At 38.0% G+C, this 24,389-nt stretch overlaps 1 protein-coding gene across 1 annotated transcript in view; it reads left to right on the top strand.

Moving 5' to 3' along the window:
- The window catches only part of llgl1 (LLGL scribble cell polarity complex component 1), a 41,547-nt gene that overhangs the window by 15,176 nt on the left and 1,982 nt on the right, over positions 1-24,389 (top strand). Inside the window, exons 3-22 of the mRNA XM_065265859.2 lie at positions 2,667-2,748; positions 2,911-3,041; positions 3,231-3,374; positions 7,310-7,472; positions 7,779-7,914; positions 8,352-8,406; positions 8,490-8,644; positions 8,766-8,983; positions 10,322-10,389; positions 10,575-10,728; positions 12,591-12,695; positions 14,562-14,854; positions 15,382-15,532; positions 17,115-17,256; positions 20,078-20,361; positions 20,450-20,714; positions 20,900-21,014; positions 22,331-22,401; positions 23,664-23,784; positions 23,850-23,951. Of these exons, the coding sequence (XP_065121931.1) occupies positions 2,667-2,748; positions 2,911-3,041; positions 3,231-3,374; positions 7,310-7,472; positions 7,779-7,914; positions 8,352-8,406; positions 8,490-8,644; positions 8,766-8,983; positions 10,322-10,389; positions 10,575-10,728; positions 12,591-12,695; positions 14,562-14,854; positions 15,382-15,532; positions 17,115-17,256; positions 20,078-20,361; positions 20,450-20,714; positions 20,900-21,014; positions 22,331-22,401; positions 23,664-23,784; positions 23,850-23,928 (2,932 nt within the window). The 3' untranslated portion in view covers positions 23,929-23,951. The remainder of the gene's footprint in view (positions 1-2,666; positions 2,749-2,910; positions 3,042-3,230; positions 3,375-7,309; positions 7,473-7,778; positions 7,915-8,351; positions 8,407-8,489; positions 8,645-8,765; positions 8,984-10,321; positions 10,390-10,574; positions 10,729-12,590; positions 12,696-14,561; positions 14,855-15,381; positions 15,533-17,114; positions 17,257-20,077; positions 20,362-20,449; positions 20,715-20,899; positions 21,015-22,330; positions 22,402-23,663; positions 23,785-23,849; positions 23,952-24,389) is intronic.

The raw sequence follows: 24,389 nt of genomic DNA, 5'->3' as shown, positions 1-24,389 counted from the left end.
ATTTGAACAATAATGAAAGTCTGCACGGCTTGGGAGCTGTTGACAAATCAAAAGAAAAGATTTTCTATTTTCCTGTTTTACGTTTAAGATCAGACTGGCCCATACACGGATTTTATTTCCGTTCTGTTCTTAGTGTTTAGATCTGTGGGTTGTATGTAATGAGCATTATATGATTGGCTGTAATGACTTTGCTTTCTTACTCCCATCAGAGAAAACTCTTAATTTATTTCATGCACTAAAGTCTTACACTGTTGCTTCTTCACGTGTTGGATTTTATCTGTGCAGTTAAGTTTGAATTTAAGGTTTAAAAAAAACACATTATTTTTAATAATCACATACCGTACATTATTGTTGCTTATCTATACCCCGCCTTTCTGAAATGCGTTTGTTTACAAAGCTCATTGTTCTAAAAGCATGGTTGTGTTCCGAATACATCAATCTCAATCAGTCAGCTTTTAACACTCCAAAGAAAAAAGAAAACATAAATCGCATCATATGACCCCTCAATCTATAGACGGTTTCAGCAGTAAAAAACATAAACAAGCGGCTGTCGTGGTCCGCACGTAACTTCCGGTAAACTCTGCTAACAATAAATAACAAAGTACTTTAAATGAGTTTATTTATATAACAAGCAAAAAAACAACACATAGATTACCAAGGAAACCAAAACATTTGTTATTTTCGACGAGGCATTTGTTCAAGGAATCAGTTTAGCAACTAATTAGACCATTAAAAAAATGAAACCGGAAGTAAAGTTCGGATCCAGACGTGTATCGTGTCAGCGCACGTGCGTCGAATGAAACTGTCTGTGGAATGTCAGGTGAAAATTTAGCATATATAAAACCGCTATATTTTAAGTTTTAAAGCTCACGTAAAACACGCTGTTTCTGCATTTCTGATGTTAATCTGGAGGACCTATAGAGTAGTATTACATCCTTTATATCTCTGAAGAGTCTTTAGTTTAATCAGATTTATAAAAGAAATATTAGCTTTAGCGAATCTTTCCAATGACGTACGAAAAAATAAAGAAGGAGGAGTTACTACCGCGGGAGGAGCGAGTACGAGTTCTGCAACACTATACAACACTTATAACTTATGATTCACTACATGTTCATGTCATTTATATAATATCCACACGCCTATTTCCAACATAAGACAGAAGTCTTACTTACCGCATGCAACTCATGACCCGATTGGGAAAATCCAGCGCATCAAACACACACGCAAAACTCCGCTGCTACCCCGGATAATAAACTATATCCATTGTTTTCATAAGGCTGGCTTTCTTCTCCTTACATCCATAAACACACTTCTTCTTTTGTGCCATTGTTGGGTTTCGAAATTAAACAAAGCTGTGTCGGGTGATGTGATGTTTGCAAGTTCTAGCGTCTCCCGCTGATTGACAGGTGGGCCGGTTTTCCATGGGAAGTGCCCATATAAAGAAGTGATACGTATAGAAACCCCTGATACGTCAGTTGGACCTGTAATCGGAAAAACTTTCCGAAACTTGTACAAACACTGGCGAAGTGCATTCGGCACAGAAATACTCTGTAACACACCCAACTGCTTTTTTGACACTTTGCCTACGTTAAGCATGAGTAAACCAACTCTATAACCGTGTTAATAAGTCAAAATGCTCGAAATACCATTGAACCCCCCTTTAAACGCAATTAAAAAAAAATTATATTGCTGCTGTTTTGGTCAGACACTTGTATGTTTCATCATTAAATCATTTACCAGAGTAAATAATGTTGGGCTTATTGAAATTTAAATGGTTGTAAATGAGATACTATGTGTATCTCATTACGTTTTCTTCAACTTGCTGGTTATATCCTTTATTGTAGCTAAATTTTTCTGTCATTTTGCCAAAATGTCATGCTATAAAACAAAGTGCTTTGCACAGGCTATTAGAGACAGTATATCATTATCATGAAGTTATGAGGTTTTACAGACACTTTGACAATCCAGTGCAGTTACGAGGTTTAGCCAGATGCTTTTTTATACTTCACTTTTGTTAAATATTTCATTTGCAAAAGCCACAGGCAGTTGTAAAGGGTTACCAAAATTGATTTTTGAATGAAATGAACTATGGAGCTACAAGTTACCACCCAACTGCGACTATACAGTGAAACTAAATGGTGACCATGGACAGCCTGGTCACCATCAACTTTTTGGGCTCTTTTTGAGCTCTCTTTGTGTAAACTAAATAAAGTTAACAATAGTAGATTTTAAACTTGATTAGAGAATGAATAAACGATGACAGTTAATATCTTTGGAAGAACTGTTAATAGGATAGTTTACTCAAAAATGAAAATCATTTCATTTACTCACCCTCAAGTTGTTTTAAACAAACCTGTATACATTTCTTTGTTCTGCTAAACACAAATGAAGATATTTGGAGCAATGTTTGTAACCAGAGTCAATGGTTTAAGCACCATAGTATTATTTTTCCAGTGTTCAGTCAATGGTCCCGCTGTTCTCTGCTTGATTACAAATATCTTCATTTGTGTTCAACAAAACAAAGACATTTGTACTGGGTTGTAACAACTTAAGGGTAAGTAAATAATGACAGAATTGTAATTTTTGGGTGAACTTCAAGCTTTCTTACTTGAGTAAAACAAAACCGATATGCAAAACTGTGCAATATTCCTTGACTGCATGTTAAGATATGGTGCCCCTGGAGTGGAGATGACAGGACTTCACAAAGACACTGCTGCAGTCACACAGATACACTTCCTTTATGGACAGGTAAGCCTATATGCTCATGTCGTACACATTTATATTATTTGTTTGGCATACTGCACTAGCTTTGAAAGTTTGGGTGAGGTCTATTAAGTGTTAGACCATATGTACGCCACGTTTTATGAGGTGGTTGGTACTTCAGCTGTGTGGTATGTTTTGTGTTAACAGGGAAGGATACTTTCTCTTTTGGATGACAACAGCATTCACTTGTGGGAGATTGTGCAAAGAGAAAGTCGGTGTCATTTGGTGGAGGTCCACAGTTTCACCCTGCCTGGCAGGCCAGGCATTGAAAGCACCAGGTTGGCCATCTTGCAAAGCCGCCCTGCATTTATTAAACTATTGAAAATGTTAAACGGATAATGTGTTTAATCTTAAAAAGATACTGAACGTTAGTATTATTGCATTTATTTTTGATCTACCTTGCTTTTGTGGTTCCCTTGATCACCTTGTCCAGGCCGTGACATGGATGTGTTCCCTTTTCTTTTTAGTGTGACACGTGTAACTGTTATGCTCCTGAAACAAAACTCTGATCTTCTTGCTCTGGGAACTGAAGGTGGTGGGATTCACTTCCTGGAGTTGCCCACTTTCACATTGTTAAACAAGTCCCTATTCCAGGATGAAATCATGCAGAGGTAAGTCTTGCATTTATTTCCTCTGCATACTCATCTGGCACCTTAACTCTTTCACCGCCAGCGTTTTTAAAAAAAGTTGCCAGCCAGCGGCAGCGTTTTTCATGATTTTCACCAAAGTTTAATGCCTTCCAGAAAATGTTCTTCTTTAAATATATAAACATACAATATACCAAATGAAAGAACAGACCCTCTGCTTTCAAAAAAAAATTTCATCCTACCTTCAGTGGTTCTTTTGTAATCAGCTTTTGAATATGGGTAGGTTTCTGCAAAAACACCACATTTTGAGCAAAAAGCAGAGATAATTCCATTTTTGTGACGGACTTTTCATAGAGATCCCATTCAGAGCGATCTTTAAAACAGACACGGACATGCAGCCGCTTGCCATAGGGCAATACTTCCGGGTTTAAAAAGTTGCGGAAGGGCACCACCTGGTGGATAATAGCGATATTGCGGAAAGGCGGATAATCTCGTCAATGGCGGTGAAAGAGTTAAACCCTTTCACACACAGTGTGACGAATATTTGGGATTACTAAATGGGACAAAAACATTTATATGTAATACTGAACTTTTGAGAAAAACTTGAATTGAGAAATCAAATTATTTTTATAAGACACTAGGGTAAGTAGCCCATTGTGTGCAGTGAAAAATCATAGGTTTGATCCCAGGGAACACACAGTGCATTCAAGCTATGCATTTTAGCAGTAGGTCGCTTTAAATGTGAACGTAAAATAGATAACGATTTTATTTTTAGGCAAACTTTCTGCGAAAAAAAATCCTAAAATCTAATTTCCTCTGTAATTGCTCTGCAGAGGATTTGACAATGTCTGTAATGGGAAAATTATTCAGCCTGTGACTCAGAAGCACTAGACAGATTCCCCAGCTTGTTCACTTACCTCATAAAAGAAGCATTTGGGGACCCCCCTCCCCATCTGAGAGGTCTGTGCATGAGGTTAATGAAGCTGCACCAAAACCTTTTATTTATTTTCTTTTTTTCATTTGGCCCCAAGGTGCTTTTGATGCACAGCTCATGGACTCTACAGAGGGATCTTACTTCCCGATTCGCTCAGGGCTAAATGCCCATTTCTGCCCCCAGCTGTGGCTGTCTATTACCCTGTCAGCAAAGCTGCATGATGGGGCTCAAGAGTTTCTGTCCCATACTTGAGTCACTGAGTTCACACCTCAACGGTTAGATGTTTGGAGCTCACAATGGCCTCTGCTTCAAGGGTCTGATGAGCCCATGTATCTTATTATTGAGTACTGGGTTATAAGAATATTTATAAATAATTTTTCGTGTAAAGTCATCTGTTTTTTAGAGGGCTGTAATTATGCCCGTTACAGGGCAGGAAATCACACATGCTGGTTGTCTTGTTCTTTAAAGATCTTGAGATAAATTACAGCTTTCTTAGTGCTCTGTTGCACACACAGCTTGGGTTGCTAAATGTGGACCTCATCTGCTTCTGAGAGAGACCTTGAACTGCTCATTAGCTGAGCACAGTTTTGGGTAATGGGCGCCCTATCAGAGCCACTGGTAATAAGTATGTGTCAGCCGGGAAACTACTGAACAAAATGCTTTTGTACCAAGTGCCAAATCTCTTGAGCTTGAGCCGAGGAGATGTTTAAAGAGGGAATTTAAGCATTGCACACACATCTCAGGCAATTAATACGATTTAGAATAGCAGAAAATACTCTGTGGATTGTTTTTAAAACTGTGTACTTCATGTTGATGTGTTTATCCCTAAGGCATGTAAGAAATCTACATTTGACTTGGTTTAATCTCTTTGGAGTGTTTTTTTTCAGTTGTTAATTGTGGTGTTATTGCAAACATGAAACCTAATACTCATCCACTGTGGTCTCTTTTGCTCCAACCACCAGACTGTGAGAACTAATGTGTTGCTTTTGGGTTTGTTTGTTTTTCTCATGATTTCTTTTTAGATTAATGCAGAGCTATGCTTGATGATATCATTTAAAACCTCCCATTACTTGTCTTTGTAAAACCCCACTTTAAAGTTTTAATTGTTTGTTTGAAACTGAGTAAATAAAGCTGTTCAAGCCACCATAATGGTAATTCCAGTCCGTGTTTTCCATATCTCTTTCCTCCCCCTTCATGGTTGCATCTCATCCCGACTCTGTGGGTGTACCATGCACATTCCAGTTCTTGAATCCATGCCATAGCCACAGAGGAATCCCGGACTGTGGCTTTTGATTGGTCATCATTTGTCTGGCTTTCAAACTGAATTTGAACTCGTCACCAAATGAATGTCGTGTTATCTTTGGCAGTGTTATTTTTGTGAATGAACCACTGATTTTTACTTTAAATCTTGTTGATTTTGCTATTTTCTATTTGTTCTCCTCTTCAATCTTTAAAACCATTAATCAATCGTAATTGAAACCAAATGTTTGATGCATTGTTCTCAAAAGCTTGCAGCGCAGTCCTCACTGACTGAACCTTTCAATCTGCACTTTTCCCTCAGAAGTGTTCAGTATGAAATTTTCCACACAAGCCGTTGGGTTAAATTCTGTAAAAGGTGCAATGTGGAACTTGATTTTTCATGGCAGATTCCAATACCTTTTTGTTTTTTACAAGCATCCTGTCTGATTCCGATTTTTTTTTATTCTTATCAAGCAACAAACAAGAAAGAATGAATGTACATAAGCAAGATGTTTATTTGGTATTTAACAGGCCTAAACTGGGTTTTGGCTATTAAAAACAATAACTGTAACCATCTGAAATCATTTGGCCCCACCAAATAGTTTTTGCTAGCAGTTAAATTTTACCTATTGTTCATAACTGACCAGCACAAATATAAATTATAACAATTGGTCTGATAAAAGACCTCGCACATTATAAGCAAAAAACGCTCGGTTTCGATTTATGGCCGGTCAGCCGGTGCATCCCTAAATATAATATTCATCTAAACTATATTATCTGTGGTGTATAAAGAACCTACAAAATGAAATGAAATGTATTGTTTTTATCTGCATACACCGCGGGTCCCCTTACATGGGAGTCGCCATTTTGCGCTGTTATGTTTCTACAGTAGCCCTAAGCAGACAAACTGTTCTGCATTTCACAGTCTCATTGCTAGATGCCGGAAAAAGTCTTTTTATCCCCCCCATTAAGAAAGTTACGAGAAAACGTTCTTGCCAATGACGAGTTTTTCCGGCAATCCGTATTTCCGCTGTTGTTTACTAGGTGGCACTCTTACCCACTTTATTAAACAAGGAAGTATTCCCTTGGGGCAAACTGTTCAAACTCTGTGTTTTGATCATTCCTCTGCATTTGATCTCGATCAAAAGTCCTTCACAAAATGCGCTTCTCAGCTTTTTGCTCAAATTGTTTTTTTCAAATAACCTACCCATATCGGAGAGGTGATAGAAAGAGAACAAATGAAGATAGAATGGTTTCAAAGCAGATGATCTGTTCTTTCATTTGATATATTATATGTTTATATATTTAAAGTACATTTTCTGGAAGCTATTAAACTTTTGTGAAAATTATTAAAATGATGGTGCGGGGAAAGAGTTAATGTTGAGGTGTTGTTTTGCACATTCATGTACGTTTTACTATTTTTACATTTTGCTGCTCGTACATAACTGTACAAAAGCTGTCACGATGGAAATACCCTTTTAAAAAGTACTCTTTTGTACCTTGTATCTCAGAGGCACAAATCTGTACCTAAATAGTGCATATAAGGGGACATTTTTTAAAAGTGTGGTGCTGTCACAGTGGCAGCGTTTTGAGAGAGCAGACTAGTTTGTACTCTGGCTTTGGTTTATGCAGATGAGTGGCGCTGTAAAGAATATAAATCTTTGAAATGTTCCCCGGTACAGCGTTGTGCTCGCTCCTGTCATCTTTCCATACTTTTTACATTCTGTGTTTTCACTCGCCAAAGAAATGAAATAATATTCACATGACTTGTTATTCCCCTCTTCAGCGTTCCAGAAGAATACAAGTGTGGAAAATCATTGGGACCGGTGGAGTCCCTGCAGGAACATCCGAAAGACTCTGATAAAATCCTCATTGGATACAGCAGAGGTCTGGTTGTACTCTGGGACCTTAACAATCGACATGTCGACAACCTCTTTTTGGGAAAACAGGTGGGTGGGTGTGCGCAAATGTGTTGGATTTCTTTCAGATGGCTTTGGTTTTATGTGATTTTAAAGGCCAGAATTAAAAATAGAGTCTAAAAGACATTTTAGTCTTTAAATGTCCTATAAATGTTTGACACCGAGCACTGAAAATTCACATTGATGGGCAAAAGTCCATGGCTCAAATTACATCTTTAAAATCAAGGGTGCTTGATGTCAAAATGTCCAGATGGTTAAACTTGAACCTTTTGGCTTTTTGTCCTTTGTGTTTGTTTTTTTGACCGTGTGTATTGTGTGGACATGTCACTTTTGTAGCAGCTGGAGAGTTTGGTCTGGGAACGGTCGGGTAACAGCTTTGTCAGTTCCCATAGTGATGGTGGATACATGGTGTGGGCTGTCAGCAGCAGCAATCCTTGTACTTATGACCCGGTCTCTTCAACCATACCATATGGTGAGCCATTGCACAATTACTCACTGTTTACTCTTTACTTGCCCCTCCTACTTTTTGGTTTGTTGTAAGGGTAGCATGGTACCATAGCACTTTTTGATATACATTAAAGTTTAACGCTGTACTTTTACTGTAGTTTTGGGCTGCTTTGTGTTTGTTGTTCTGCTAGTATAGCTATAAATTAATAGATGGCTTGTGTCATGCTGTAATGCTTAACTTTCACAATGTCCGGAAATGAATACCAAAGCTAGGCCATTAAAATCCCACTCCAGACTTATTAAAATAGTTTATAAACCTCAAATGCTCTTTTCAGCATTAACTGATGGTTGCTTGGGATCTTCAAATATTTCCTAGTTTTTAACTTTGCCATTTTTACTGTTCTGTATTTTGGTGGTTTCTCGAACTTGAATTTTGTACATCTCTTCTTTTTTACGTCTCAGGCCCGTTTCCCTGCAAAGCCGTGAACAAGATCCTGTGGAGGACAACAGAATTGGGGTTTGTGGTGTTGCATGTAGAAATCGAAAGTCTATTATTATGTTTCAGTTCTGCTTGTTTAACTCTCTGTAATCTTCTCACAGGGCTCCTCTGGTGCTGTTCAGTGGTGGGATGCCCAGGGCAAGCTACGGAGACAGACACTGCCTAACCATCCTCCAAAACAGCAACCACGTCACCTTGGACTTCACCTCCCGCGTCATAGACTTCTTTACCATCCACTCCACAGACACACATAGTGGTAAGCAGGCTGGCGATGAAGCACAGCAGGCCCACGCTGGAATGCATTTCTTTGGTTTCAGGGAATGTTTTCTTGGTTCCTGTGGGTGGACTTCGGTTGCAACCACTTTTCTGTCTCGTAGAATTTGATGACCCTTCAGCCCTTGTGGTTCTTTTGGAAGAGGAGCTTGTGGTGATTGATCTTCAGATGGCCGGCTGGCCCACAGTCCCTGCTCCGTATCTGGCTCCACTGCACTCCTCCGCCATCACTTGCTCATGCCACATCTCAAATGTGCCGCCCAAGCTGTGGGAAAGGGTGATCAGTGCCGGACAACAGCAGTGTCCTCTGCAGAACTATGAGGTGAGGACACAGTCGATGCAGTTTTGTGATTTTAAATGAATTTAAATATACTACAGTTGTATGCAGTTACGCATTTTGCTATTGATACAGTTCATTATTTATAAAGAGCACCAATGGTCCGATTCACAATTTTACATTTCCTTTGGTGTGTAAGTGTGTATTAGTACATGTTAATGATATGCAAAAGCTACAAACCCCAAAGTAAACGACGACGCGAGTTATTGTCTCTAACGTAAATCTCCTTTCTTGGAGATGCAAACACATGGATTTTAGGCAACAGTTTTCTTCCTGATGTCAGAGGTATTCAGGCCAATCACAATGTACAGATTAGCTGGCCAATCAAGGACACAGAGCTTTTAAAATCAATGAGTTTTGTACAAAATCTGTGCATTTTAGAAAAAGAATGAAATCTGAAGCTACAAAAATGTATGGTGTGTGGAAAATAATGTGTTTTTTAACCATAAACCACCCAAACACATTGTATTATACCAAATATACAAAATAACTTGGTTTTTGCAATGAATTAGATGCTCTTTAATAAAAATAACTAAATGTATAAGACTTTGAAAATATAAAATATAAAAAGTTTGAAAGCTCTGTAAAGACAATCTTCAAAATAGTTTTTAAACACATTATTAATGTTAGAAATGTATTGCAGAAGACTGAATGATTTCGTATTGTAGAGTTTGATCGTTAGACTATTTTTTTACCATTTCTAAATTCAGGATTTTTAAGGCGGGCCTAAAACGATGGCTCGATGACGGCACTCGATGGCACATTGTAGCGGTATTTAAAAGTTTAGAGAGAGACGGGAGCTTTCCTGCAAGTGGGTGTGGTTCAGTGCAGACAGTGGACACGCCCCCACCTATGAAAGCAGAGAATGCTGCATATATTTCCAAGATTTTGATAACTTATTTTATTTACTTGCCATATTTTATTTACTTTCATAACATTAAAAACCTGTGAACGTACTGTGGATGTAAATAACACATGGATGTCTCCATTTTGTTGGCTTACGTTTTCTTTCGTTCCGGCAGCAATCAAAATTAACAATTTACGTGCGACATCTGTTAGGTGAATAACTTCAAAAAAGACACCCTTAGTTGTCGGGTTGTAAAATGAATTAACAGCATAATGGCACTGTATTTTTAGATTTTTATGGCTTATAAGCTATTGGTGCAAATTTCTGAAAATTATTTTATTTAACAACAGCAAATAAAAGATGAACCAGGATCAAAGTGCTTATTTAATGTAGTTTCGTCCGAATTTTAGGACTGCCAGATGTTTTTCCATTGAAGTGGCTGCCCTGATTTACGCTCTCTTTCTTGATTCTGACAGAACTGGCCAATATGTGGAGGGAAAAACTTAGCACCTGATCCAAAACCGAAAGAACTGCTGTTAACTGGGTGAGTGTTTATTTTAATGCTCTGCTTTAATGTCTTAATACAAACCAATGAAAAGTATTTGTACAGCTGCTTAATGGTTAATGAACGTTTAGATAAAACATCCAGTGGGCCTGGATTTAACCGATAGTATCATTGTGTTTATTTCTTTCAATTGTCACAATGTCATGTGGTTTCGGTTGTTGTAGTCATGAGGATGGCACGGTGCGTTTCTGGGATGCGTCTGGAGTGTCACTCAAACCCCTGTACAAACTGAGCACGGCAAACATCTTTCAGACGGATTGTGACCACAACGACAGCCTGACCCAAGCAGGGGAGGAGGACTGGCCTCCTTTTAGAAAGGTCAGATTTTGTTCTCACTAATGTTCAGGATATCTCATTTATCCTTAAGTTTTTTTTATTTGCACGCCTTTTACTGCAGATCAAGTACAGCTTCAGCTCTGACCGTTTCCATACCATCTTCATTCTCCTCTTTTTGTTTTCTAATTCACCTTTTCCTCTGTTCAGGTTTTATTAAGTGAGGTCTATTTGAGCATATGGGATTCGCACCGGAGTCGATTCCTTTGCACCTTAATTAAAAGCAGACTGTCTTTCTGAAGGCTGAAATGCTTCGCTTGCGTCTGCTGAAGATGAAGCACATTTCTGCTTTGGATGGCACTGCCGTGTTGTTTTACTGATTTTTCCAGTACAGGATAACATTCCAGTCTTTTCTTTGTTCTGTAGTTTGTATGCAGCTGTTTGGCCGGGAGCACACATGTTGTATTGGTTGAATGTATCTAGAGAAGGAAATAGGCTTATATTGTTCATAATTTTATAATATGTGGCCCAGTCTGTGAAAACCAAGCTGAATTTCTCAATTTTTTGTTATTTGCCGTTTACTACATAAAATCATCCTACATAATGAAAATAATAAAGAACATTATTTAAAATTGTAACCTTGATATCTTAAATATTGACTAAATACGGCCATATTAAAGACTAAAGAGGACATTTCACAAGATTTTTTTAAGATGTCAAATAAATATTTGGTGTCCCCAGTAGAGCTGGGTATCAATTCAGATGTTCCAGATCGATTCGATTTCGATTCACAAGATATCGAATCGATTCTCCTTTCGATTCCAATTCTCGAATCGATTTTTATTCTCGATTCGACTCAATGAATATAGATTTAATACAAATACTATATTTATAATAAAGAACACTGAACATAAGTTTACAAGGGTAATTAATTAAAAGAAATTAATAGCCACAAACCTGTATATTAAACTGTATATTAAAAATTATTTTAGGTACACTTGGGTACATTAAAACAGAACCCATCTCTAATTTTCAAATGCATACAATTATGTTAAATACAATACAATTTTGATGCAAGATGAAAAATGTATGCTGATAAAAGTCATTCCTTGATCAAACAGAATCAGGTTATTTTATTTGTTAAAAATCGATTCGTGGCCTTTGAGAATCGATTTTGAATTGACCAGGTTTAAAAAAAAAAAGATACATCGAAAAATCTTTTTTTTTTTTTGCCCAGCCCTAGTCCCCAGAGTACATATGTGAAGTTTTAGCTCAACATACCGTATAGATAATTTATTATAGCATGTTAAAATTGCCACTTTTTATGTGTGAGCAAAAATTTGCCATTTTGGAGATGTCCTTTAACATACAAATGAGCTGATCTCTGCACTAAATGGCAGTGGCGTGGTTGGATAGTGCAGATTAAGAGGTGGTATTATCCCCTTCTGACATCACAAGGGGAGCCAAATTTCAATTACCCATTTTGTCACATGCTTGCAGATAAAGGTTTACCAAAACTAAGTTACTAGGTGGTCTTTTTCCACATTTTCTAGGTTGATGGAAGTACTTGGGACCCAATTATGGCACTTAAACATGGAAAAAGTCAGATTTTCTTGATATGTCCCTTTTAAAAATTGGAACAGTGTTGTTCCTAATCTCATAATTAGATTGAGACTTGCCTACATATTAGATTATCATCTGTTGAAGTTTATGATGTTTTTCTTGAAGGTTATTGAAGGTTTCGTTTTTCGAAGGAGTTTTGTATATCTTTTAATGATATTGCGATGTACCTAATGTTTGGCCCAGACGTGATTTTGTGACATAAATTTGTTTGTGATGTTTGTCTGTTTGTGCAATCTTAAGAATCAATGGAAAAACAATAACAGTTTGCTTTGAATCTGTTCCAGGTGGGCTGTTTTGATCCATACAGTGATGATCCAAGATTGGGAATCCAGAAGATAAGTCTCTGTAAATACAGTGGAAAACTGGTGGTGGCTGGAACTGCTGGACAGGTGCGATCACCAGTTTTAATGAATGATCCAAATGTTTTTTTTCCAGTAGCTCTGTTGCAAACCTAGTGAGCTGCCTACATTAGCTTCGGCTGCGGCACATTAATTTGAGATGATTTTCCCTCTTATGACAAACCTAGGTAAAGTCCTGGGCCCGTATTCATAAAGATTCTAAGAAAGCTCTTAATTTAGCTTAAAAACTTTTACGTAGGAGTCTTAGCTTAAGAGCTATTCGGGACTGATCTGAGAGCAACTCTTGAGTAAGAAAAAGACAAAAACTTTTGTCATAGTGAGGAGGCGGGGTTGACCCCGTTGCTACGTGTGACACAATCTTTTGAAGATTGTGATTGGTTGGTTGTCCAAGAAGGAAGAAAAAGAGTGCTTGTAAGTATAGGATATTAGCCATCAATTTGAATAAATAAATAAATAAATATATATATATATATATAAGTATGACATTAACAGCACAGCCTCTTAAAAGTCCTCGTCCGTGCTCGTAACAATTTTGACCTTAAGACCTCTTTTAACGGTTAAGATGCTTTCTGAATTACTTTTTTCTTTACTAGGATTTTTTCTTTAATTTTAAGAGTAAACGGCCACATTTCTAAGAATTTTCTTAGAATTGCGTCACTAGGAGCATTAAGATTCTTTATGAATACAGGCCCTGATCGTCTTTGTTGTTGTTGTTCCGATTATTTTATCCAATTTTCCTGTGGTGTATTAATAGTGATTGAATCTGCTCAGAAGTACTTCAGGGCCTCTGCGATTTGCAAATCGTATCTATTCAAAATGTTGTGTGGTGGGACCTTGAGGACAAATACATGATGTCACATGGAGCGAAACGATACCCAATCCGAAAGCGAGCTGATCAAAATGAAACGGTCATGGCGCAGCAGGCACAGTCCAAAAGTGAGATAGACTGCATCTCTGATGTCCATCGTATTAATGCTATCTCTTTATGCACGTCATCCGCCATGTTTGTTCACTTTGAAGTTACGTTTGACCGCGAGAGACATTGCGAAATTTCCTATGTTCTCAGACGAGACTTGTGTTGTTTGTGAATGTAATCTGATGATTTTCTGTCATGACCACATAGCAGCACTTCACACACTATAGGAGCAAAATCATAATTTTTTTGTCATCTCATTTGTGGTCTCTCATATTTTTTATAATTGATAAGATTTAAAAAAATCTTTTAGTGTGGCCCTAGCTTAAGACCTAGTCCACACGTACATTGGGATTTTTTTTTGTTTTTTAACCTTTCATTTAAAAAAATCCCGTACACGCATGCATGGTTTAAAAAAATTCTGTCCACATAAAAATGCATGCTATGAAGCACTGTCAAGAGCATGCAACAGGTGGTAACCCTAACCATAAAAGCATTGTGGCCAATCAGAAGCCTTAAAATTGGTATTACATGTTTTGCCTCATGCAAACAAAGGAGATAACAGCCCACAATCTGATGTCAAACAAAGGAGGTAACGGCACGCATTCCAACGTCACAAACCACATCTCTGGTTTCACCAGCTACGTGACATAACTGTTATCAGGGTTTTCTGAAAGGTTTGGTTTTGCTCGTATTTAAAAATACCCATGTTCGTGTGGACCGGGCCTAAGGCTTGCATCCTTCCTATCTGAAATAAAACCACATAATTGATTGATTTAACACCGTAGACTTTTATTTGGTACTGATTATTATTAATAACTCATTTCCCTCGACTTTTTGCAATCTTGGAAACCTTTTAAATGAAATTGCTGTCTTAATGATGCCAAATGTTGCTTAGCTAGGCAGCTCACTATGCCTTCAAACGGCTGTTGTATTTGGATAAAGAAATGGTATAACAATTACAACCCATACTCCGTTCGCAGGTCATAGTGATGGTTCTTAGTGATGAGAAGTCCGATCACATGATTGACGTGGCAACAGTGGATCTTCTTCAGGACCGTGAGGGTTTTACGTGGAAAGGTCATGACCGTCTGCCTCCGAAGAGTGGCTCCGTAGTGTTTGCTCCGGGATTCCAGCCGGTTGTCCTGGTGCAATGCATGCCCCCTGCAGCAGTTACCGCGGTAACCCTGCATGCAGAGTGGAACCTCATCGCCTTTGGCACCAGTCATGGCTTTGGCCTTTTTGACTACCATCGGCGCAGTCCAGTGCTGGCAAGGTAACTTATAGACCCATCCAGACTTCTTTGCTGCTGTGCCAAATGCTTGTTTGGGGCTACGTTCGATCCGTGCTTAACAACTTTGATTTCTTGGAAGATATTTAGAGTCGTGCGACAAAAGAGAGCGTATCCTCTTTTGAATGCTAATGTTTTACATATCAGCACATAATTCAAAACATCTGATCCTTATTTTTTGAATAAACCTTTCCTTTACCAGTTGTGTAATATCCTCATTAAGAAATGTGTGATTTGTGTGATTGCTTTTACTAAATCTTGACAACCATAATGTCTACAATTATGTTTCATTTATAGTGAAGCATTTGTCACATAATGGAGCCGATCATTGTTCAGTATTGTGTGATGGTAATGATTTGTAATGGAGAACACTTTTTATATTAGCGCACAGTTTGTAGTGGTAGGAGAGTAGTCAGTATATTAAGGTTCTTTCAAATCATCTTGGTGGGATGAAAAATTTCTATTTAACAGTTTTGTGTGATTTGAAAAGGTTTTGTTTTGTATTGCGGCAGGTGCACCCTCCACCCAAACGACTCTCTGGCTATGGAGGGCCCTCTTTCTCGAGTGAAGTCTTTAAAGAAATCTCTGCGTCAGTCCTTCAGACGAATGAGGAAGAGCAGAGTCTCAGGAAAGAAACGTGTTGTTTCCAGTCCTACAAGTAAAGTGAGTATCGGTGATTTGATGTAGATGTGTCATGACAGGATGAATAGATCACACAAGATTTTACATTGTTTTTCCCCGCCATTGATACGTTTTCTCGTCAATAAAGAGAAAACATTTCCTGCCAATGATGTTTTACTGATGAGTTTTTTTACAGTAATTCGGCTATTATCCACTAGATAGCCCAGTTAATAAAAAACGTTAGCAAAAACGAATTGTTTAACATTTTAAACTCCTTGCATGTTTTGATAACCATTCTGAATCTGATCTCTAACAAAATTTCTTTTCAAAAATGCATTCATTTCAGCTTTTAGCTCAAAATTTGTTATTTTTGAAGAAACCTACCCATATTTGAGAGGTTATAAAAAGAGAACAAATAAAGATGGGATGAAACGTTTATCCGATTCACAATTTAACATTTCCTTTGGTGTGTAAGTGTGTATTAGTACATGTTAATGATATGCAAAAGGTACAAACCCCAAAGTAAACGATGATGCGAGTTATCGTCTCCAACATAAATCTCTTTTCTTGGACTACAACAAACGCACGGATTGACCGACATTATCATAATTCCTCCCGCTTGGACTCAGCCTGTAAGTTAACTCCTGTTAGCATTGCATTGTGAGCGAATCTTTCGAACATGGTAAGGAGCATTATATTTCCGGCTGGCGTCAGAGGTATTCAGGCCAATCACAACGTACAAATTAGCTGGCCAATCGGGGACACAGAGCTTTTTAAATCAGTGCGTTTCAGGAAGAGCGGAAAATCTGGAGCTACAAAAATGTACGATATGTGGAAATAATGTATTTTTTGAACCACGCGAACACAACACATTGTATTATACCAAATACACAAAATAACGTTGTTTTTAGCAAGTAATAGGTGCACTTCAAAAAAGGCTGGTTTACGTTACTAAAAGAACGTTATGTGGTGTATTACAATGAGTTCCTGTGGTTTATAGTTAAAAAACACTTTATTTTCCACACACCGTACATTATTGTTGCTCCCCTATGCCCCCTTTTCTAAAACACATCGATTTATACAAAGCTCATCATTCTGAGAAAGCACAATGTGCTCCGATTGGCCAGCTGTCCAGAATCTGATCCAGAAAATGCAGATGACCAAGCTGATCGATCAGCTTTACCAGCGTGGCTTGAGCAGAACGTAACCGATTTGTAAGGTAAGGAGACTAAAACATGTCTCTATTTGTGATCGTAGAAACGACAAACAACAAGCGCTACTCTACACTTTGAATCATCATCATTCATTAGTCAGTAGCAAATTGTTTAATTATGAAAACATAGACTACTAACAGGCTGTGAATCATTAGCGTCACTTATAAGTCTACGTCAACTGTCTGCGGAAGTAAACCGTTGCCTACAATCCTTTTTTTGTAGTCCAAGAAAAGAGATTTACTTTAAAGACGATAACTCGCGTCATCTTGGACTTAACTTTGCAGATTGTTAAGAGACTAAAAGAAAGACATGTAAAATCATGAAATGGTAAATAGGGGCTCTTTAAAGAATGAGGAACTTTTAGTTTTGAACTCTTTCTCGGAGTAAGATCCTTGTCTTGGTTGTTCCAGGTACATGAGGCAAACGCTCAGCTTGCAGAGCAGGATGCAGAGGTGGCACCGGTTCAGAGACGGATCGAGCCTCGATCTGCAGATGACTCTCTGTCTGGAGTGGTCCGGTGTCTCTGTTTCGCTGACACTTTCCTTAGAGACGGTGAGAGAAGGAACTAATTATAGTGTGTGTATATTTAAAGGCACTTTTAAGTACACTTACAATACACTTTCAAAATGGTTAATCCTACATCAACATACTTTGTTCAACATTAAAGGAATATTCCATTTTCTTAAAAGAAAAATCCAGATAATTTACTCACCACCATGTCATTCAAAATGTTGATGTCTTTCTTTGATCAGTCGAGAAGAAATAATGTTTTTTGAGGAAAACATTGCAGGATTTTTCTCATTTTAATGGACTTTAATGGACACCACCACTTAACACTTAACTCAACACTTAACATTTTTTTTTCAACGGAGTTTCAAAGGACTCTAAACGATCCCAAACGAGGCATAAGGGTCTTATCTAGCAAAACGATTTTCATTTTTGACAATAAAAATAACAAATATCCACTTTTAAAGCACAACTTCTCGTTTAAATCCGGTCGTCATGCGCAAGCGTGACCCGACGCAATACGTCATCACGTCAAGAGGTCACAGAGGACGACCGCGAAACTCCGCCCCAGTGTTTACAAATGTGGTGAAAGAGGACCGTTCCTACGTTGTTGTATGTCAACTGATACTAATTAATGTCTTTGTGTCAGTTTATTGTTTAAAATAGTCAGCAAACGTGAGTTTTATATTTGTAACACGTGACCTCCCTACGTCACTACGCATTTACGTTAGGTCGCGCTGGACCGGACCTAAACGAAAAGTTGTGCTTTAAAAGTGTATATTTGTTATTTTTCTTGTCAAAAATGACAATCGTTTTGCTAGATAAGACCCTTTTGCCTCGTTTGGGATCGTTTTTAGTCCTTTGAAACTCCGTTGAAAAAAAATGTTAAGTGTTGAATTAAGTGTTAATTGTTGGTGTCTATTAAAGTCCATTAAAATGAGAAAAATCCTGCAATGTTTTCCTCAAAAAACATAATTTCATCTCGACTGAACAAAGAAAGACATCAACATTTTGGATGACATTGTGGTGAGTAAATTATCTGGATTTTTCTTTTAAGAAAATGGAATATTCCTTTAACATATTCAATACACTGCTGTGTGGGGGGGACTTCTTTTAGAAATGTTGTGGCATTTCTGTCTAATCAGTTTTGCCAGGTTGTGAATATTTGCAGCTGATTTAGTACCTAGTTTTAAGAGTCTGGGTTGTGATTTATGTCCCAGTAGGCTTTATATTTTCAGTTTGAATCAGACTACATCAGAAAGATGAAAATCTGCTCTGTGGTTTTGTGTGAAATGTGTGGGCTGTCACTGAACACCCTATAGAGTCAAACCTGATCAAGACTGTTACCCACTGGCGTAACGTTTGCGTGTTATTTATGTAAGTGATTTAGGCCGTCGCTGTAGATTATGATGTCTGGATAGTCTGGGCCACACAAGCATATGGCAGCTCCAGCCCATTTTCCTCCGTTGTAAGAGTTTGACCTCTTAACTCCAGCAGGCTCTTGCACAATACTGATTGAATCTTTAAAAAGAGGCCAATTCTGAACACAGTCTTATTGTTTTATGAGTGCACAGTAATCGGGGCAAAAATGTATTCACAATTATGTGTGTGGGTGGTTATTGTTAAATGTAACATCAGGTCAGGTTACGGTTGTCTGAAACAGCTGTGCCGACTAGGGAAAACTAAAAAATGCATTTAAACAAAGTGCATGGATAGATCATGTGTTGTTTTGGGATTGAGATCAGGATTAAGAAACACTGGTGGTTTACTCTTCAAAGGGGACCTATTGTGAAAATTCACTTTTATAATAATGCGTTTAAACTTAAGCAAGGTGATAAAAAGAGAATAAATAAAGGTAGGATAAAACTTTTTTTTATTGAGGGTTTGTATTGTATGTTTAAATATTTAATGAGGAGGACATGTTTTGGACGGCATTAAACTTTTTTGTGAAAATCATAAAAACGCTGGGTCTGGCACCTTTTTTTTTAATGCTGGTGGGGAAAGAGTTAAGGTATAAATATTAGGTGCAAACAATTTATTGTAATAAAGATTAAATAGATTAAAGGGGACAGAGAATGAAAAACCATTTTTACCTTGTCTTTGTTGAATAATGGTAGTCTACCCACATTCACAAACATAAAAAAAGTGCTAAACATGCTAAACATCTCAGTCTCATAGAAATTCCTCTTTCAGAAATGTCACCCAGAAAACGGCCCAATCTGAAAAACTGATGCTTATGACATCACAGGCATCTCACTGCCCCTCCACTTTAAAATAATTGGCTACATTTTTTGAGTGGCAGCAAAGTCAGCCAATCAGTAATGAGATTGCAAGTTAAGCCAGTAGGGGGAGCCAAATAGGTGCAAAACCACTTGTTTAAAATCCCCCACCCTAATAGAGCTATCTGAGAGAGGTTTTTAGGAAGCTTCTAAGGCATTACAGACCCAAACAAAAAAAATTTTTATCTACATGTCACATCACAGAACAAGGATAAATACCCCGTTCAATCATTCTATGTCACCTTTAAAGGTGGGGTGCATGATTTCTGAGTCGGGCTGATTATCAAAACACACTTGTAGCCACTCAGCAGTATGGGGTGTGTCTACTAACTGACATCGTTGCCTGGGTTGCGTATGTGTGGGGCGGGTCTATCAAAAGAAGGTCCAGATTCTATTAGATTAGGGGCGTGTTTGTTTAGGTGATTTCAAATGTCAACATTGGCTTTCAGAGATCATTCACCCCACCTTTAAATACATGGAAATTTAAACCTGTGTGTAATGTACCATTAGATTTAATCTTGGACTCCTAAAACAAAATCTCTTGATGTATAACAAACGTTATCATGATCAGATTTTTGTTTTCTTAGGAACACATCATGGTCCCACCATGTGGGCCGGCACAAACTCTGGCTCCGTATATGCGTATGCTCTGGACGTGCCGTCTCAAGAGAAATTTTCGGAACAGAGTGTGGAGGCTTTGTTGGGGAAGGAGATCCAGCTGATGCACAGAGCTCCAGTGGTGTCCATCGCTGTGCTGGACGGCCGAGGAAACCCTTTGCCTGAGCCATATGAAGTCTCCAGAGATCTGGCCAAATCACCAGACATGCAGGGCAGCCACTCGGTTCTCATTGCTTCTGAGGAGCAGTTTAAGGTTTGTTTATTTATTTAATAATTAAAGGATCGTCAATCAAATAAAAAACCGTGTTATTATTTACTCGCCCTTATGCTATTTTTCATAGGTTTTTATGCTACCTAAAGTCAATGCGAAGACCAAGTTCAAGTTGACAGCCCACGAGGGCTGTCGAGTACGTAAAGTAGCGCTGTCAAACTTCACCAGCGTGGCTTCTGAGGATTACTCCGAGAACGCTCTTGTGTGCCTCACCAACCTCGGTGACATCCATATGTTCAGTGTGCCAGCATTGAGACCGCAAGTACGCTACGACTGCATCCGCAAAGAAGACATAAGTGGCATTGCTTCCTGTCTGTTCACTAAGACTGGACAAGGTCAGTATGTTTTCATGCTGCTTTAAGGGTGGACTCTCACAACTTTTGTTGTTGCCACTTAATATTAACATGTTATGCATTGTGTTTTTTGGGTAAAAGCATCTATGTATTGTAACTGTACCATGCATTCATTGTATCTTTGAGCTACTCAGCATGATTGAGATGGACTGTGGTTATGTTTTCAGGATTTTACCTGATCTCGCCCTCGGAGTACGAGCGGTTCTCGCTGTCAGCTCGTGTGATCACAGAGCCGCTCTGCCAAGTGGATACTGAGAGACCTCATGATCTGTCTGCACACAGGTAAATCACATAAGACATTGAAATAGTTTAACATCTACAAATGCAACTTACATTTTCTGCCAACATAAGAAAGAGATTCCGGAAAACACAGATAATGTGTTGCGGGATTTACTTGGAATCATTTGAGTTTGGTTCGGTCACTCTGCCAATGATTTTTTTTGTAATCCGTGCTTGCGTTCACAAATATCCTGTAAAGATCCCGTATCGACAGGATATCAGGGGGTGATGTGTAATGTAAGTGTAATCATTTACTTGGAATTTTTTCCGTAGCATCTTGTGCATTTTTTCCTGATTCAATCATAAACTAGCACATTGTATACCATTCCATAACAACGTTAACATATCATAACGACTTACATTTTTTGTTGTGAACATTAATCTGCATTTAAAACCACAAAAAAAAGAGCTAAATGAGTTAATGAGCTGAGTTAAATGTAAAAGGGTTCAAATTTCCTAAATTTGCAGATAACTAGCATAAAATCTCTTCTTATTTTAAATTTTTATTTTGAGGACCAAATCAAAATATTTTGACAGAATATTTGGGGGATAATTGGAGAAATGTCAATGTGGTGTAACCGATCTGTGTCAATTGGTGTAACTAGTATTTTTTAAATGAAAATCTAAATCTATTCATAAAAAATGTGGAATAAAATATAATCATCTAGTGTAGTGTAATATGATTTTTTGCATACATTTTCCACATCATTTGTCAAAGATTATTTGGAAAACAAAGCTGTTTTCATCATATGTCAGGACAAATATTACAAAAATGCATTAAAATTTACATTTAGAAATAACAAATACAATTATATTTTAAAATGTTTTTTTTAATGGTTACGCTTACATGCCATCAAGGTGGATAAAATATTTAATATTTCTCATTCTTTGGCGCATTTGGCGGTTACACCATTTGACATTTTCAGGTCCATTCAATCTTAACTTTCATAAAAATGGTGCAAATGTCATTTTTTTATTGCATAAAATCAACATAAATACACTATGTACATTGAAATGAACCTGATGCATGCTTTTAAAACAAGTTTTTAAAAAGATTTTTGAATTTCTCATCTTTCCAAACTGTTTTTGTTGCTGACCCAACTATGTTGTAGGAATGACGGGTTTAAATTGACTCACACTAATAATGTCATAGTCTAGTAAACTTGCTGCACAACATTAATAGAAGAAGCAAAAGTGTTTATTTACATATGAGTTATTTTTGGTCGGTGGTCACATGAAAATGAGTCATGTTTTGAATGTTCTGAATAGTAGTTCTGCATTTTCAGCACATTGATTTAAGTCTTTGTGTTTTTTTCCAGCACGGCAGTCTCACCGCAGGCTAATGGAACTCATAAGACACAAGCCGAGAGCAAGTCTGTCGAGGCTGAAGGTAACAGTTCTGCATTTTAAAGTCTTGACAGCTGGAAAATAAATGTAAATCTTCACCCAGCTAGCTAAAATTTCCCAGAATTGGTCGTGTTTCGTTTTTACTGGATTATTTAATGTCTTAAGTCTATTTGTGTACTTGCTGTTTAATGTTTCATGCAGCGGTTCACTGTTTTTTAACTATGACATCACCCTTTTTGTAACCGTACAAATGGCACCGTTATAAAAATATTACAGCTCATTAAAGGTCCAGTGTGGGTTTTTTAGTGTCATGTAGTGGTGAGATTGCGAACTGCAACTAGGGGTGGGCGGTATGATTAATTGAATGAGTCATTTTATTTCACGGTAGTGGTATATTTCATGTTATACTTTTTTATATTGTTTCTGGAATATAAACATTTGCAGACATTTGCCACTCACTTTAGCTTTTAACTAAATGCTCACAGTTTTAAAATATGGAAATGTAAGTGTTAAAGTAAAAATGCCAAAAAGATCCATCTTTAGGATAAATTTGTATATGATAGACGGATCTCTAGATATAGATATTATAAATATGTAAGGTGCTATGACCATAGTGTCTGTTTTAAGGTCTTGACACCATTTACTTTCTATTAGACCTTAACCGTTGCATCTCTTTCTCGTCTTTCTGACCAAAGATGTTGTTTGTACTGTAAGCAAATGGCGCGTCAAACGACATCGCTCCAGCAGTGCAAGTGTCACTGATATAAACGCAAGTTTTGTCTTAGCTTGCTTAAAGTTCAGAAAACTTAACAGCTATTAGCATTGTGTGTGAGAAGAGCTTTATTTATTTGCGCACACCGCGAGAGACCTCCTCACGCGAGAGACCTCCTCACGCGAGAGACCTCCTCACGCGAGAGACCTCCTCACGCGAGAGACCTCCTCACGCGAGAGACCTCCTCACGCGAGAGACCTCCTCACGCGAGAGACCTCATTGCAAAAGTTCCACATTGCACCTTTAAATAGGAGATGAAAACCCCCCAAAATTAGACCCTAATTAAGCATACATTTAATTTAGTTTACCCCTGCATGAGTATTTTTGTTTCTAAAACATCATTCCTATCATTTAAACAGTCCTTACCCCTGACATTAACCTATCTTTAAAATTGATTTTTTAAATTATACGCAAGTAATTGGTATGAAAACCTAACCCATAAATCTGATCTGGTTAATAGTACCAAGTTGATATAATGATGTTTACCATATACATGTCATAATTGATGAATTGTGGCGATGTCATTCTTTCAGGGCTGTTGGAAATACGTAATGCCTTGTCCTCCACTCTCCTGGATTCTCCGAACAGCAGTGCTGACCTCACTCTGGACACCACAGGCGAGCTCACAGTCGAGGACGTCAAAGACTTCTTAATGTGAGCGTCTTGATTCATCCGCACAAGTGTATTTTGGGTCCCTCTCAATGTTTTCCTTTCTTTAGGACTGTGGATGAAGCTGAGAATAACTTCAGGAATATGAGCGAAGAGGATGGAAGACCTCCTGGAATCCTCATCAACTGAAGCGAGACGGCAGACAGCTGGAGGTGAGGAACATTTGAAACTCCAGCAGGTTTGTGGAGTGCCTGTGAAGATCAGACAGGATATATAAGCATGTTTGCCTGGCTGAGGAATCCGACCCCTGCTGACTTTGGCAGTTGTTAAACCCGTGTAACTGTCCTCGAGGTTTACAAACAGTGATTTGGGGTGTTTGTATTGGATAGATCTTAGCACTTTAAAATCCTCATGGAAATGAAAAACCAGCATCTGGGCCACATACTAGTTTATAAGATGATGGTAGCAGGAGGTAGATGGACAAAATCAGGGTGCTGCTTAAAATCCCATCTAGGGCATCCTATTCCTGGGTGTCATTTAAATTTGATTTAGTCCAATTTGTAAGAATGCTTTCTCACGAGGCAGGCATGGGTTGTAAAGTCTCTCTATATTGAGCTGCATTAAAGGGATAGTTCATATTTTGATAAATG

This window comes from Paramisgurnus dabryanus, chromosome 3 (genome assembly GCF_030506205.2).
Source record: "Paramisgurnus dabryanus chromosome 3, PD_genome_1.1, whole genome shotgun sequence".
Classification (NCBI taxonomy): domain Eukaryota; kingdom Metazoa; phylum Chordata; class Actinopteri; order Cypriniformes; family Cobitidae; genus Paramisgurnus; species Paramisgurnus dabryanus.
Note: the sequence above shows the minus strand (reverse complement) of the source record. Positions and strands in the feature narration are given on the sequence as shown.